Here is a 16,827-nt window from a genome sequence, read left to right on the forward strand (position 1 = left end):
TAAAGCAATCTTGACAGAGCTGAGGAGCTGGTAATTGTCCAATTTTCCTAATAGCAGTGTTTAAATAGCATCTAAGACGACAATGTATCCTGGTGATTAGCGGTGCATACATACAGTAAGTGCCAGCATCTCGGCTTTTTCAGCGCACAGCAGGTTCACCTAATCTCGGAGGTTATGCTGAGGAGGCGTGCATTCTGAGTTATGTGTCACTTCCAGCGAATGTTAATGGTGGAGTTTTTTGCAGTTTCAGTGTCAGTAACGTCCACTTTCGTGAGACTTTCAAAACACATCCACTTGTGTTAAAAAATAAAAGAAAACGGAGGTTGCCCTACATTGACAATGTCTAAATTTAGGCTTTTCATGTGACCAAAAATTTTGTTGCAGCTGGCCTTTAAGCCACGCTGACCTCCTTTCGCTTGGCTGCCAGTAAAGAGTAGCTTTCTTGGTGTCAGTATGGTTGTACCTATGCAGCGTCCAGGCGTCCGACTCGGCCGTCCGCTCAATGTAGTTCTTGGGCAGGAAACCCGTGGCTCCCGTGAGCCATGAGGTGCCCTCCACCCAGCCATCGGTGGCCGCACCAAGGTGCTCTCCGCTCACGTACACAAAGTCACCAATGAGAAGCTCCAGCTCATCAGGCTCCTTTGGCACATGTGAGTACAGCACTTTGTGGACCTGTAACGGGGAGAGAAGGCTTAATAATTTGACAGGATTTTACATTTTGAAGTTGCACAGTGGGATTTGTGCGGCTATACAGGTAATTTTGGCGGCCTCTGTGCAGCATGCTAATGAAATTCATCACAAATATGACACCAAGGGCAGTTCTATAGCATGCAGTAGGGCTACAATCAAAGGTCATTAGGTCTAGTCCTCATGTATTTACCAGATAGGTCTCTGCCAGTCAAAATGTTGCAACTGCACTGACATCGAAGTCTTGGTAAACGACTGTTTTCACACTGCAGTAACCTGATCTGAGCAGGTGAATAGATTACACACACACACCAACATATACAATGACAACAAAAACATTTTTTTGTGACAGCAAGTTATACTTAGTCATTGCACTGGTTGTCTGAGGTCTCTTGTCTGTCACATATATAATCAAGCAATATCAAGAAAATAGAAAACAACTTGAATGTGTCCACCAAAATCAGGTGCATTTTTGCATGCACCAGAATGCAAAAATGCTGGTATAGAGAGATTTAAGTGCACTGTAACAGAACACCACAAGGTTAATAAATTTCATCCAGGGCCCTCAATTACATTCTATTACAGTGCTTGTGCTTCTTTGGTGTGTGGAACCCAACTGATTGATTGATCAAACAGTCAACCAATCAATCACTATAACACAACCAGTGGTGGTATTCTCAAGCGATGACTTTCAGGATAACACCCCAGTTACGCAAAATTTCGCATGACTCGGCACCAGATCCGTTGGCACATATGGCTGACACTGTTTTCAGCCCTGTGCTGTCTACTCTCCCAGACGCTGGGTAGTCGAATAGCGGCAAGGGAAAGTATGGGGTGCCCCTTGCCAGCTGCTGGGTGGGCTGCTGCTCATGGCACGTGGCACAGTTCGAGCTCTGATTCGAGCGCTTGGAACACCGAGCTGCGAGAGTAAGCCTGGCTTCAGGAGAAAAATATTAAACATCGGCAGTTTTTGGGTCTCGGTGTCTTTCTTGAAGGCCATGGGGAGTCCGAGAAACCAAGTCCCTACAGTGCCAAGCTCGCCATCTTTGCATAGTGCCAGAACATTGTTAGCCATTCAATGCATCCAGTGCCAAATCATGTGAAATCTTGCAAAAGTTATCATAGCCCCGAAAGTGATTACTCAAGAATACCGTCCAAGCATAAAATGAGGGGCACCGCTCCCTGCTGCAAACAAATTGAAGACTGTCCAGTGATACTTGGCCATACCTCACAACCCTTTATCCTGGTGTCTCGCGAATAAAGCCTGAGTTCCCAGCAGGCCGCAGCGTTGGTGTTAATGGCTTGGCTAAGCTTCTCTAATGTGGCGTAATGCTCCAACTGAAACTGGTATGCGAGCGTGATATGCAGGGCCTTCAGGTAGGGCTCCACTTGGATGCCTATGCAAAGTGACAAAATGCAAGGACAATGACCTACGGGCAGGTGATTGTTACCATAAAAATTAAAGTGACACTAGGTTTGAAAATGTTTCAATAAAGCTCTTAGTCCAATACAATGGGTACACGTGACTCTGCTGAGAGCTATGAATGATTTAACCTTAGAGACAAGAGAAATGTGTTGAACTATCTTTCGTAAGAAAAGGAAATTACAGGTTAGTCAACCAGAGAATATAGTATTTTGAATATCTTAAGAAACAGAAATCACAGGTTAACCACAAGAATGGCACAAGGAAGACATGAACAGACAGTGTTTCCTGCTGAAGCTTTGAGTGGCCACTTAGTAGGCCCAAACAGGAACAAAAAGAAAGTCCCTCTGCCCCGTTATATTTATTACACAAAAATACCTAACCATATATACTAATACGGTCACTGACACACCAATGGTACAAGCAAGGAGAGCGACATGCAAAGCATCCCAGAAAAACACACTTAAAAAAAAGTTCAGCAAAGGAAGCATAATATATTTATTTCATGCATAAGCAAACAAATGTACAAACAAAAAGACTAAGCAAACAGCTCACATTCAAGATTGGTGGGGGGCACATTATTCCATGCAACTGTTTTGTTTGCGTTTACTGCAGCTAGTAAGTTGAGCAGCCAAAAGCTTTATAAAAGGAAATATATATGAGCCAGTGCCACTCCTTGCTATATCAGCACAACTTGCCGACATATGCAATGTGCCCATTTGGCATCCCCTCATTGGGAACAGGGCACATAGTTGAAAGTAGGGGTGTGCGAATAATAATTGAATACTTTTTGAATAATGAACAGCCATTTTCACCACCATGTTTAAACTTATGTTTATATCCTTCTATATATTCACGTTAGCAAGCTTCTGCCATTACATTGCACACTATGAAGCATTGTTTACTAAAAGCACAAATGGAGCATTAGGCACAAATAAGCCATTTGCATACTCAGTACTCTTTATTGAGTGCAAATGGTAGTAGTGTAGCCTGAAATATCTGGCTCCCTGAGTGACATATGGCATGCTACACTGAGTAAGTTCTTGTGCTGGGGGGGACATTCTTTTCCCTTCTATGATACGGCCTGCAGAGCCATCCACTGAACAGGTGAGGAAGGGAAGTTCAACTAGAAAAACACACGCACAGAAAGTATTGGATGTCATTTGACTGCAATTTAAAGTACTTCAAACATGATTCTTACGTGAGACTACTTTAAATACCCGGAGCCTTTTTACTACACTTGTGAACTTATCTGCCGTCTCATCAGCCATCTGAGTGCCCGTGAACAGTTCACTAGTGATCATCATCACCAGACTATTTTATGTTCATTGCAGGATGAAGGCCTCTCCCATCGAACTCTAATTACCCTGGTGCCAGCTGACATCATCAATTGCCTGCAAATTTTTTTATTTTATTGTTCTCTGCCATCCAGGACTACACTTCCCTTCCCTTGGCACCCATTTGGTAACTAATACACATACACTATTATGTATTACATAGTTATTCCCCTATGCATTACACGCCCGACCCAACTCCATTTCTTCTTCTTAATCTTGACTAGAATATCAGCTACCGCGTTTACTCGCTAATCTACATGTTCATGAGTACTGATGTTGGTTATCTGCCCTACGCATTATATGGCCTGCCTAACTCCATTTTTTTTTCTCTTAATATGAACTACCATATTGGCTAACCCTGTTTGCTCTTTAATCCATGACATGTTCATGAGCACTGACATACTTTTTGCAGCCTGCTTATATAATTCTGTTGATAGTGATTGCAAAGATGAGATCAGATACTTGTGAACAGCATGTGTGATAGGAACCCATTCAAAGTTTACTAAATGCAATCCTCATGTCTCTTACATATTACCTGGCCATGACAAGTTTGTTCCCACGCTGACTTTCAACTACCTGGAGATGACCATTTCTGTGCTTCACTAATCTGATCTCCGCAGGGGATGGACAGGTGAATTGATTAATGCAGTGCTGAGTTCTGAAGCAACACCTCGGCTACAAGGCATGATGTAGTCTAGAGCTCCTGACTAATTCAAATCATCTGGGTTTCTTTCATGTGCAGCTGGAGGCCTGGAGTGCTGACCTGCAGCTGGAGGGTAGGATGACTAGCTGCATGTTGTAATACTAAAGTTAGTTATAAACTGTTTCTACAGCAACAGATTTCCTTACTGTTGAGAAGATGGCCACAGTTGTGTTTCAAGGGATGTAGACAAATGGAATTACAAATGCTGTTGCACTGGCTTCATCTTTCATATTTACCAGATACTGTGCCATCGCTGTAAACATGCAGGTGTTGACTGTACATTTACTCTAAATGTTTGAGAATTAGACACTTGGCTACCACTGAAAGTGTGCTGCATGTGACGTTAAAGTGGGGGACATTTGAATTACATCCTGGACTCTCAAATTACAAGGGCAGTTAAGCTAATGGTGTTCCGTTCAGAAATTGCAGTTAACACAAATAGTGCCAAGTACTGTGCAAGCTTTATACTCGAACGTTCCCTCAAAGCAATGCAGAAGAGCTCACCAGGGGTCGCTCTCGCCTTGACAACTCATCTACAGCTACAGCCCTCTGAGAGGCAAGAAGGCGATGAGAAGGCAACAGAAATGTGCGGAGAGCCTTCTTGTTGACAAATGCTGCTGCATCTGAGCTAGTTGGTGTTTTTTTAGCAAAAAAAAGTGAGCAGATGTGGAAAGGCATCTTTCATCATGGGTGTGCTGCACCATAAACCAGCAAATCAGCCTGTCTGGTTAGTCTTTCCACACTAGCCTCGTCTGCCTGATGCCAACATCTGGTTTGAGTATGCTCAGCTTCCTACCACCATTGCACATCAACCTTGGATGCTCAATGTTTCAATGTCTAGCTTCGCCGATGGCTGCCTGTTCCCTTACATATGCCCATGCACTTATCATTATAGCAGCAGCTCCAACTTCGACGGACCTAACATGACCCTTTGTGCACCGATGCATCCACAGCTGATAACGGGCTATTGTGTGATTTCACTAGCAAACTGCTATCGGGGTACTGAAGACGCGCTTACAAAGTGCTGTGGCTACACTGCATGGATGGATTACTCTGCACTGATTGCTTCTTTTTCTTCCTTTGGTGAGATCAATGTGCCTGTAGGTTACACTTTGTTCTTGTCAGGCACTTTCATTTTAGGACCGATAAAATAATTGGCCAGCAGTGATATTCGCACGAACGCGCTTATCGACCACTTGAGCCTCGCAGAAACATCCTTCTATCATGTAGCTTGCATCATGAATATCGCAATTAGCCCAGTAAGAGTGCCAGAAGGCATTAGGGAAGTGGTCAGCAAATACATCACTGGAGGCCACCAAGGGGGGTATTCTGCGACTGAATACCCCCCCAGGTCAGCAGTTTGATCTGCACAGCTAGAAAAATTTCATAAACGTTCTTTTGGTTCCTCTGTCACTGGCAGCAATGGACACCACTTTTAAAGCACAAACTAGCTATGCAAAAGCATTGTTTACGCTCCCAATAAATTCAGTCAAAGTTGAACAGATTTTTTCACTGCAATGCATTGGGCAGTGGCAAGTGCTCCTCCTAGCACTGCTGCTAAAACATGGATGACATCACACTATGTTGGCACAAACTGCCTTGCACGCCAAAAAGCCAGAACACTGTGCCAAATGTGCACTTCTTTTACTGCAGTAATTGTCAGGAGGCAAAAAATGGGTTTTGGCAGCAAAGCAAGGGCCAAAAAGATAACCAGGACCATTTTCCTTTCCAGTGCCAAACATATGAAGGAAACCTCAAACAAGAAGTGCCTGTTTTTGACACAAAAGCAATGGTTTGAACCAGAAAACTTGACAGGCACTGTCCAGGTTTAAAGCGACACTAAAGGGAAACACTATATCAGTTTAGCCTGATAAAGTAACCTTTCACAACTCTACTTTTGTTTATTTTGCACTTAGAGGTTGATTACCAAAAGAGAAAAGGAAAGCCAAATTTTCATTATTAATTTTGCATCAGAACCCCAGCGCCATTACGTCAGTGTGAAGTCATCAATTTCTATGTATTTTCTCATAGTTTGGCCCCATTGTGACTCAGTAAAAATTTGTCAAACTATTTAAGTTCAGTCGTTGGCTCCTTCAGAATATGACGCAGCTCACCCTTACCGATAAAAAATTAGGTAGGACCGAGCAGATTCCATCAATATCCCTGACATCACGACAAGCTGGTGTGGTAACTTCAAGGCAGCGGTGTCACCCACATTTCGTTTTTGCATCTTTCTCGCTTACATAGCCTCTTCTCACAGTAAGAGTGGCTTTTTTCGTATTGTAGAAGGGCAATTTACTAAAACAGTTCAAAAACGTTTTCCCTTTAGTATTCCTTTAAAGCATGTGTTGTTATACCACACTGTTAGCGCATACGGGTGCAATCTCCAGAAGCATCACTGCTGACAGTAATTAATTAACCACATACTTATGGATGCTTGACAGCTAGTCATTTGGGCATGCTGATGAAGAAAGTCCACTGTAACTTCCAAGCACGCGCCGGTAAAATTCAGGCAGGTTGTGTCGATGGTATGGAATGGCAGCAGCTCACATTTTCCCACTCCCAAAGGTTTTGGCTACATTATTTGTTCACTGCAGCTCATGTGTATCCACCATAGCAATCCTGAAGAGCATGCACAGAGATGAAACACCATGAAACAGATGGAGAAGAGAAGGAAATGAAAAGAAGGGAGGCCGGGCTGGCGATTAGTACATGCTCATGCGTTCTAGCAGGCTGCCACGTTGCTAGCTAGATTCAACAGGTTTTACTGAGAGTGTCCCTGCTGCTATCGCGTGAGAATTAAGCGGCAACCACATTGAATTTACTTCTGATGTATCGCCGGTGAGGTAGTGTTCGACATCTGTGCAGTCACCATATGCTGCATCATCCTACCGTTTTCCTAGCTGAAATGTGTTCAATATGGTTGCCGTCTGAGGCATATACACTCCCGTGCACACTTCCTTTATGATAACAGTGTTCTTATAGCACAGCTGAAAATCAGTGGACCGACACCAGATAACGACGAGCCAAGGATATGTTGTAAATAAGTTCAATGTGGCTGCTGCTTTAAGGTTATTATTATTATTAAGCAGGGAACATGTGGTGTGCTTCCTCGTGCGATCTAAAGCACAGCTAGTCATGCCAGCAGCAGCAACCAACAAGTTTTTAACAGGTTCCAGGGGTGACATTTGCTAATGATCACTTTCATGAGATTTTACATTACTTGGTGCCTTATGCATCGGCATCTATGCCCAACAGCATTGCTTGCACAGTAATCTCACGACAGTGATCATGTGAGAATACTGCCCCTGGAACCCATTAGAAAACTTGTTGGTTGCGGTTGCTGGTATCGCTCCTTGCACGGTGCCAATCATGCTTTTAATTCACACTTAACTGCTTGTAGATACTGATGCGTCTGGTGCCAAGTCATGTGAAATCTCGCGAAAGTGATTGTCCAAAAGTTGCAACCCAGCGACACATTTTGCATTGGACACTCTATTGTACCACATGTATCCTGCTTTATATTGTTACGACGACGATCATTATCATCACTATCATCAGAAGATGTGCAATAGGAACATGCATTTGAGCTAGTGCAGACATGTGCCTCACAAAGGGAGCGATTGTCAGAGAGTGGTCTGTGCCGAGCTTACGCCTGTTTCGCGAAGCAGTCTTGCTAAGGGAAGAATAAGAAGATGAGCACCATGGGAAGCAAGTGCCCAACACCTCCAGTGCTCCGATATCGGATACAACTACAAAGACAGAACACGATGCACAACCCATGGTTAGTCGTGTTAGGCACACTGAGCCTACAAGGTAAGTATGCGGTGTGAACGCTCAATCACCATGCGCAGCAGAGTAAATCTTGCTAAGTAACGTAAGTTATAAACTAAAAAGAAAATGTATGCTACAATGAGCATTTGACTTCCATTAATTTGACAAAGCTTAAGAAGAAGCGAATAATTTGAAAATTTTGTACAACCCATTGGGATCAAATTAATGAAAGTCCAACTGTACAAGCATGCACAGACTTCTGCTGCCCTAATGAAACAAGTTGCCAACAAAAGGCATTCAGAATGCAGAGCTCAATCACCAAGGCACAAAAATGATACTTGTGTACAGCACTTGCATACAGCGTTCGGAGATGCTGTATTTTCCACCTTGCCATCAAGATGATCAAGATGAAACAAGCAATTTATTATGCATTAGAACAGCTAAACTAATAACTCTTCTAAAGCTAGACAGCCTCACTATGCAAGAAAAATTAACACCTTACGTAACTATTCTAGCAGCCATTCTTAGTTTTAAAATTTTACACGAGATGTTATATGACATGCATAGGGTTGCCAACTGCCCCAAGTTTAGCAGGACAGTCCTGAAGTTTTAGTAAATGTCCAGAGTCCCAATTTAACACAGATGAGACGGCCAAATGTCCCAACTTTTGCTTTTTTGTACTGAATAACGATCAATAAATCACATTTCCTTAGTATAATGCCCGACAGTTCAATTGTACACTTTTTTTTTGTATCCTGCTGCACTGTAATAAACATAAAGGCGATTTCGTTTTTGCCGTGATTATAGTTGTGTTGCAGGCCCTAACCTTTCACAGTACCTCTATCTGTACTGGTAGCCCGTGTTAGCCAGGCACCTACTGCACATTTCTTGATGTAAGCCACGACATGTTAGGGCTAAAAAAATGTTCATGCTCTTGTCGACTCAAAATCACTGTCAATGACTTTCATTGGTACTCACATTAACCAGCACTCACTCCTGTTAATACTCGCCTCCACTCCCACTCTTCATCATTCACTAACACTCTGCGAGTGTTAGTGAGTGTCGAGTGAGTATCAATTAATGTACTCGTGAGTGAATGTGCCGACCTATGCCAACAGATGTAGTTATTGAAATATTTTTTAATAATGGAAACCCGGTTGGGTTTCCATTGTAGCAAATTGCTACATTTGGGTGGATGTCTCAGTTTCCCTTTAATAATAATAATGATAACATTAATATAAAAATAAGATTTGCCTGAGGACCTAAATGACATGATAAAGAAAATAGTTTGAATGATAACTGAATTTAACTGCTGTGACTCGTACCTAAAGTGATTCGGAATGATGAACCCTATTAGGAAAAAGAAAGTGCGTCGAATTGGAGTTGGCACTGTATGCATGTCACATGTACAACAAATATAACGAAACAGTCACAAACTAATTAATAAGAAAGAAAGAAATAGAAAAAGCAATACTCACTAAATTCGGAAACCTCTCGCATAAAATAAACAGCAAGCTTTTTTAACGCATCGTTGTATTCTTCGGCCACAAAGAGTCCAAGAAATGTTTGCGAGGTGTAATGTTCGAGCTTAATAGACTCTGGAAGTTCCACTTTCAGCTTTTCCACAACATGCTGTAGCGCTCGACTAAGGTGTCCAATAGCATCATCGGGAGCCTGGAAAAAGTGAACAAGGAAACAAATTCTTTCACTATTGCGCGCGCGCGTGCACACACACACACACACACAAAATAATTATCAATGCCTTTAATGTTTACACTTCTTGACAAAAGGTCCTTGCACACTTTGCACTGCATGACTCAACATTTTATTTAGGTCCAAACTGTGCAGCTCAACCTGTTGTAGCTCTTGGAGAAGGAAATGCATTTATCAAGGCTGCTGTCTAACCCTCGTGAATAGCTCTGAACATCAAGTAGCAAGAATGTGCAATGTTCAGTTGTAAAGTAGAACTACATAATAGCAAATAATTTGGTGGCAAGATATATCGGGAGCTCTATTTAAAGCGCAAGCCACTCAAAAACCTTTTCCCAGAAAGACCACTTCATTACTGAACCATTTATTGGCTTATGAACAAAGAGCATGGAAATAGGAATATCAATACGATCAAATGGCCTGTTAACAATGGTTCTAGCAAGTTCAGAAGGAACAAGACATGCAAACTAGATATCAGCTTTTACTGGCAGCTGAATGTATGATACCACCGGCAGAATGGCATTCTATACTGAGGTAAATCTTAAGTGAATGCCGAGAACTTCAATACTAATGATCACTCCAAGGAGAGACATTTCTCACACAAACACTACAGTATGATTAAACACAGCTTCAAGGCTTTGTAGCCTTTTTTTCTGTTTATGAGTTTCAATTATGAAGAGGATGTCCTGAAATGTGTTACAAGAGGGTGCTTTTGGTAGCATACAAGCACTAATAATTAGAAGGAGCATATAGCAAAATTGTAAAATTGCAAACTTGCCAATGCTAAATGAGACTGCTCAGAATAAAGGCTGTTGAAAATGTTGCTCTCTCTTCCCAGCTACAAACACACAATGGTATAAGAGATCGTCGTTGGACTAGATGTTGTTCCATTTGGATAGGGAAACAGCGCGTAAGGTGAGGACTAAGAAAGATCGACAACACAAGCGTTGACTAACAACACTGTCTTTATTGCAACAAGGCAATATATAGAACAAGCACTGCACCCCGCATACGTCGAGCATATCATCAAAGATATAAAATCATAGACAAAATATTTTTTTATGTAGGAGAAGGGCGAATCATCGATCTTGAAGAAGTGGTTATCCCTGAGGAATGGTCTAAAAGCTACACTTTCTAAGAACGAGATTTCTTTTTTGCTTAGAGCTATCGAAGCCATGCTCACACATGCATTGCCTCCTTTGTGAATCGCATATGTTTGGCTAAAACGTGTGTGCACTTGTCGGTATCTACTGATAACCTTACATGCGTGATAGTCTGGTGCGCACCCACGCCACAATGTAGCGCCAAGTTGAGCCCTTGCTTTTGGCGAAGGTTGTTCTCGTGTTCTCCGAAGCGAACATTCAGGCACCATCCGGTATGGCCTATGTACATCTTCTTGCAGGACAGTGGTATTTTGTACACGACTCCGACAGTACAGTTCACATGCGGTCTACTGAGCTTGATAATGCATACATCCTTTTTGGGTCCTTCGTGGCTCACAAGTCTGCAGAGCCGGCCTAACTTGTTTGGGGCTTAAAAAGCAACAAGAACTCCTACTCGCTGAGCAACTTTTTTGATCTTGTGAGATATGGTATGAACGTAAGGAATTATGTACATTTTTTACCAGTTGCCGGCATTCTACCCATGTTGCGCACTCTTGCAAAAAGATTTCAGGAGCATTTCCCACTAGGTCTTGTAGTAGCGGGACGTGTCGGTGAATCTTCTTACTCGAGTTTTGAAGCTCGAGTCAACCTTGTGGAAGCACGACCTTCAAAGGGCATTTCTAAGTGCGGCGGTCACTATTGATCGCTTGACAAGTTTCCAGTGGGCAGAGTTGAAGGGAAGTAGGCCCTTTGCTGAGCGTGGTGCATACTGCCAACATACGTGATCGAGAAAAGTTAGGTTTGTGTCCAGAAACCTCAGCTCTCGATTCTTCAGAAACTCACTAGTGAGGCCAAAATCAGACAGCACTCGTGCAAAGACGGCCACACGTGAACTGTGCCGTTGAAGTCGTGTACAAACACCACTGTCCTGCAAGAACACGTACATAGGCCAATCTGGAAGGTGCCTCAATGTTCACCTCGGAAAACACGAAAACAACCTTTGCCAGAAGCAAGTGAGCAACTTGGCACTACGCTGTGGCAATTGTGGGTGCACACCAGATATCTGTGCATGTAGGGTTATTGGCAGATATCGACAAGTTTACACGCGTTCGATAATTGAAGCATATGCAATTCACAAAGGAGGCAATGCATGTGTGAGCGTAGCTTCGATAGCTCTAAGCAAAATAAAGAAATCTCATTCTTAGAAAGTGCACCTTAAAGCATTCCTGAGGTATAACCACTTTTTTTTAAAATCATGACTCGCCCTTCTTTTACATAAAGAATATTTTATCTGTCAAAGAATGCGTCATTGACAACCTCGGTGCTACCAAACACAATGCTATTCTAGCCCATGACGTTAATGCCTTCAACAATGTGTCTCATGAGGCCGTGTTGAAGAACCTGCAAGGTGCTAACTGTGGGCAAAGTGTCGACAACTACGTCAGAGACTTCCTTTCCAAATGAACAGCAACCGTAGGCCTTGAAAGATTGCGCAGCGACAAGTTCGCAGTCTCCGCAAAGGGCACTCCTCAGGGGTTGTTGCGCCTCGGGGTTGAGTTGGAGTCAGGAATACGCCAGGCATGGGGATGAGTACGTCCGAGAGTAGGAGCGAAAGAGAAACATTTATTTACATATTGAAACAAGTAGTCAGATTCTAGTCAGAGCTCTCCCAGTCGCACTGGAGAGGCCTCTTTTAAGCAGTTCGTCTTCCCTAGTTCCCTACACCAGGGAATTGGATGACCTTTGGTGCGGCCAATCAGAGGAGTCGTATTGTTTATCGAACTCCGCCTCTGATGTCAACCTCCGAAGCAAGGATGAGGCAATCCGGAAACAGGGGGTTGACACTCCTTCCACGAAAGTCGGTGACTTAGTTCCTTGCCCTCCGACGGTCCTCTTGCCCGGGTCGGGAGAATGGCCTTGGCGCTAATCCCCGCTTCGAACGAGGGGTGGCGGTGGTGGTCGGTCGCTTCTACGTGAGCCTCTTTGTCCTCGCGGCACTGCCGGTGTCGGGCCGCGCCGCCAGGTAGGTGGCCGCTGATGAAGGGGGTCGCATCGGGGGAAGCACCCAAAGGGATGCGCACTGCCGAGTTGGAGCGCTTGTCTGCCCGTCTCGTTCGGTGTCGGGCATTGTCGCCGGCTGGGCGGCGCTGATGAAAGCGGCTGCCTCGATGGAAACAACGAAAGAAGGCGCCCTGCCGATTTGGGACGCAACAGACTCCTCCGCCGCCGGAAGATCCGACCTGAGGGTGACCAGCTGTCAGGTTGCCCGAAGCGTCGATGTTCAGATGCAATCCCAGGGATCATCCCGATGTGAATGTTGTTGGCCCCCTGCAGCTTGGAATCCCTGCATTCGCTTCATTGTGGCATTCTTCCTGCGAACACCGAAGCACACACAAAACCACAAGGCACAGGAAAGCGCCATGCTCGCACCGAGAGCCATCGGGTCTAGCAAACCAATATACGCGCCTGCCTTATGAAACAAATTAAAGCATCAAAGTAGCCATTCAAACACTTTTCCAAACATTCACAGAAACCCAAAAATTTATCGATAATAATAAAGCCTTTCATCCTTCACGGCTTCTAGAGCCGAGTTCTCTTAGGTACCATTACTCCGATGGCCTGCTCAAGCCATCCGCGTTGCCGTTATGTTTGCCCTTTCGATATACTACATCAAATGTGTATTGCTGAAGCGCGAGACTCCACCTGAGTAATCGGCCGTTTTTGGGCGACATGTTCTGCAACCATTTGAGTGGACAGTGGTCCGTCTGAAAGGTGAACTTAGATCCAGCGAGATAGCATGCCAGTTTTTGTGCTGCCCAAACCAGGCACGCACACTCCTTCTCGGAGGCACTATACGCCTCTTCTCGAACGCTTAGTTTGCGGCTAATGTACACGATGGGGTGTTCCGCCCCGGCCTCGTCATGTTGACAGAGTACTGCTCCCATGCCGCGATCGCTTGCATCGCATTGCACAATGAATGGCCTATTATAATCGGGAGCCTGTAAAATGGGACGGCTGACGAGCGCCGACTTCAAATTTTGGAATGATTCCTGCTTCTTCCCGTCCTACACCAACGTGGTGGGCTCGTTTTTTCGGAGTGCATCGGTGAGCGGGCTAGCTAACTCGGAATAGTTTTTTATGTAGCGATGGTAGTAGCCCGTGAGCCCCAAGAATGCCCGTACGTCGGTTTTCGTCTTTGGTCGCGGGTATGATGCAACGGCCTCTACCTTGACTTCGGACGGCATGCGGCGTCCTTGCCCTACCACATGTCCCAAGTAGCTCACTTGAGCTCCTCCCAGTTCACACTTCTCGGCTTTCACCGTCAACCCCGCGCTCCTTAGACACTCAAACACTTTCCTTAGATGCTCCAGGTGCTCTTCCCAGGAGTCCGAAAAAACAGCAATGTCGTCGAGGTACGGCAGCGCGAAGTCGTTTAGGCCATGCAGCACCCTGTCCATAAGCTTAGAAAAACAAAACGGGGCATTTTTCAGTCCGAAGCTAAGCATTAGCGGACGGAACGAACCAAAAGGACTTACAAAGGCGGCATAGCGGCTTGCGCGCGTCGTCAAGGGTACTTGCCAGTACCCGCGAATGAGGTCAAGAGTAGAAATGTATCGCGCTCTGCTGACGGTTTCTATCCTTTCTTCAATGTTGGGGATCGGGTAGAGCTGATCTCTCGTTATTGAGTTCAACCGCCGATAGTCTATGCACGGTCGCGGCTCCTTTCCGGGAACTTCTACCATTATCAAGGGAGACGCGTAATCACTGTCGCCTGCCTCAATTACTCCGAGGTCCAACATCTTTTGAATCTCCTTTCGCATCATTTCTTTCTGTTTTGGAGATACTCGATACGCTTTCGCTTTAACTGGCTCTTCGGAGGTCAGCTCAATATCATGGACTATCTCATCGGTTCGCCCAGGTTTATCGGAAAAGAGATCTCTGAACTCTTGGATCAGGTTCCTCAAGTCTCGAACTTGGTCACCAGTCAGATTCACGTCTTTGATCATTTTTCGCATATCTGCACTGGTGGCTTCTGATCTATCTAGTTCTCCAAAAACGGGGAACTCAATCGGCATTTCATCGTAACCGTTAAGTGAGAGGCATACAACTGCTTGTCTCTCCAGGTACGGCTTCATCAAGTTCACGTGATATACCTTCACTTCCTTTCTGCGCCCTAATATCTTGACTGCATAGTTAGTGTCCGAGAGCTTTTGGACAACCTCGGCCGGGCCCTCCCACTGCACATCAAGCTTGTTTGCTTTTGAAGGCCGCAGCAGCATCACACGATCGTTCACTTGAAAAAAACGCCTTTTGGCTGTTCGATCATAGTATGTTTTTGCCCTCAGCTGTGCGGCGCTCATGCAGGCCTCCGCCATTTCGCGTGCTACGCTCATTCTTTTGAGCAGTCGGAGAACGTATTCAACGACGGTCGTCTCCTCCTCGCCCCCTGTCCACGTCTCCTTAAGCATCCGGAGGGGGGATCGCAGTTCGCGGCCATACACCAGTTCAGCCGGGCTAAACCCGGTCGACTCGTGCGGCACCGTGCGTAAAGCAAACATTGCAGCGGGGAGACAGCGTTCCCAGTCGCGAGAGTATTCCTGACACAGAGTTCTTAGCACTCGTTTTAGCGCTGAGTGCCAACGTTCTACACTGTTGGTCTGGGGATGGTGGATGGAACTATGAACTATCTTTATTCCACATCGCTCCAGAAAAGTTGTAGTCAAAGCGCTTGTAAAGACACTACCCTGGTCGCTTTGGAGTTCCGCCGGAAAACCCACGCGAGAAAAAACGCTCAGAAGTCCATCAACTATTTCCGATGAGCTGAGTTCTCTCAGAGGAATGGCCTCGGGGAATTTAGTCGCGGGACAAATCATTGTGAGCACGTACTTGTGCCCCGAGGAAGTTGTAGGCAGCGGTCCCACTGTATCAATGACAACACGCCGAAATGGCTCGGATATTATAGGAACCAGCTTCAGCGGTGCCTTCCACTTGTCATTAGGTTTCCCCACGCGCTGGCATACGTCGCATGACTTAACAAAGTTTTCTGCGTCGCGGAAACATCCTGGCCAGTAAAATTCCTGCAACAGCCTGGCTTTAGTTTTCTTTATGCCCAAGTGCCCCGACCATGAATTATCATGGGCCATATGGAGGATGTCTGCCCTGTATTTAGTCGGCACCACTAGCTGTTCGAAATATCTCTGGCGCTTGTCTTGATAGGTGCGAAACAAAATTCCCTGCTTTTTAAAAAACCTTATGTTCTTTTGCGCTACACCCTCCTTCTGACACGCGTCCAACCGCCTGATACTTTGATCTGCCATCTGTTCTTCGAGCATAGTGGTAGCGCAGATGCTGCGTAGTTTCTGAAACGCCAGCGAGCTTGGTGGCAATACTCCTTCATCTGTCGTTTCTTTTATCGCGCTAAGACTGGGTGCTTCTCCGTCTTTATCGTCTGAACCGCCTTCTCCTGAACAACCGTCTTCACCGTCAGCTAATACATCAGTTTCCTCATCTTCCCTGTGCACCAACTTAGCTGCCATTTCGCGCGCCTTTGATCGCGTGAGAGCCAAGACTGTCCCTTCGCAAAAGCTCAAGCCCCTGTCTTTTAGGAGTTGGTCCGATTTGTTCGAAAACAAATACGGGTAATGAACGGGAAGGTTCTTGGACACCGCTGCTTCGGTCTCTAGCCTACCAAAGGGACCTTCGACGATTACCTTGACCACTGGCAAGCAGACACTCTGAGCCTCCACCACCTGCCTAATCCACGCGCATTCTCCAGTGTAATCATCTGCGCTTACGAGGGACGGATGAATTACGTCAAGGGTTGCTGCGCAATCTCGGAGTACTTTGCACTGCTTACCATTTATTGCCAAGTCATGCATGTACGGTGCCAGAAGTTTATCGTTTTCCTCAGTGTCGCTCACGTACGAGAATACATTCTTGCGGCGTTTACAATAAGCTGCTATGTGTCCCGGCCGCTGGCAATAGTTGCATATCACAGGTCGCCTCGCCTCGAATTCCCTTTTCTCCTCACTGTTGTGCGCGCCTGCCTTTGACTCATTATCCGGTACTGGTCCACTGACGGGCGGGCCG

At 45.2% G+C, this 16,827-nt stretch overlaps 1 protein-coding gene across 4 annotated transcripts in view; it reads right to left on the reverse strand.

The window, feature by feature from the left end:
* The window catches only part of LOC119455939 (protein UBASH3A homolog), a 67,668-nt gene that overhangs the window by 33,340 nt on the left and 17,501 nt on the right, over positions 1 to 16,827 (reverse strand). For 3 of the 4 annotated variants that reach the window (XM_049669443.1, XM_049669444.1, XM_037717488.2), the window contains 4 exons: positions 9,403 to 9,598; positions 7,804 to 7,902; positions 1,915 to 2,084; positions 464 to 672 (listed from right to left, as the gene is read on the reverse strand). In XM_049669443.1, the coding sequence (XP_049525400.1) occupies positions 464 to 672; positions 1,915 to 2,084; positions 7,804 to 7,902; positions 9,403 to 9,598 (674 nt within the window). The remainder of the gene's footprint in view (positions 1 to 463; positions 673 to 1,914; positions 2,085 to 7,803; positions 7,903 to 9,402; positions 9,599 to 16,827) is intronic. The other variant, XM_037717489.2, reaches the window with a different exon arrangement.

The sequence above is a fragment of the Dermacentor silvarum genome, chromosome 6 (assembly GCF_013339745.2).
Source record: "Dermacentor silvarum isolate Dsil-2018 chromosome 6, BIME_Dsil_1.4, whole genome shotgun sequence".
NCBI classification, from domain to species: domain Eukaryota; kingdom Metazoa; phylum Arthropoda; class Arachnida; order Ixodida; family Ixodidae; genus Dermacentor; species Dermacentor silvarum.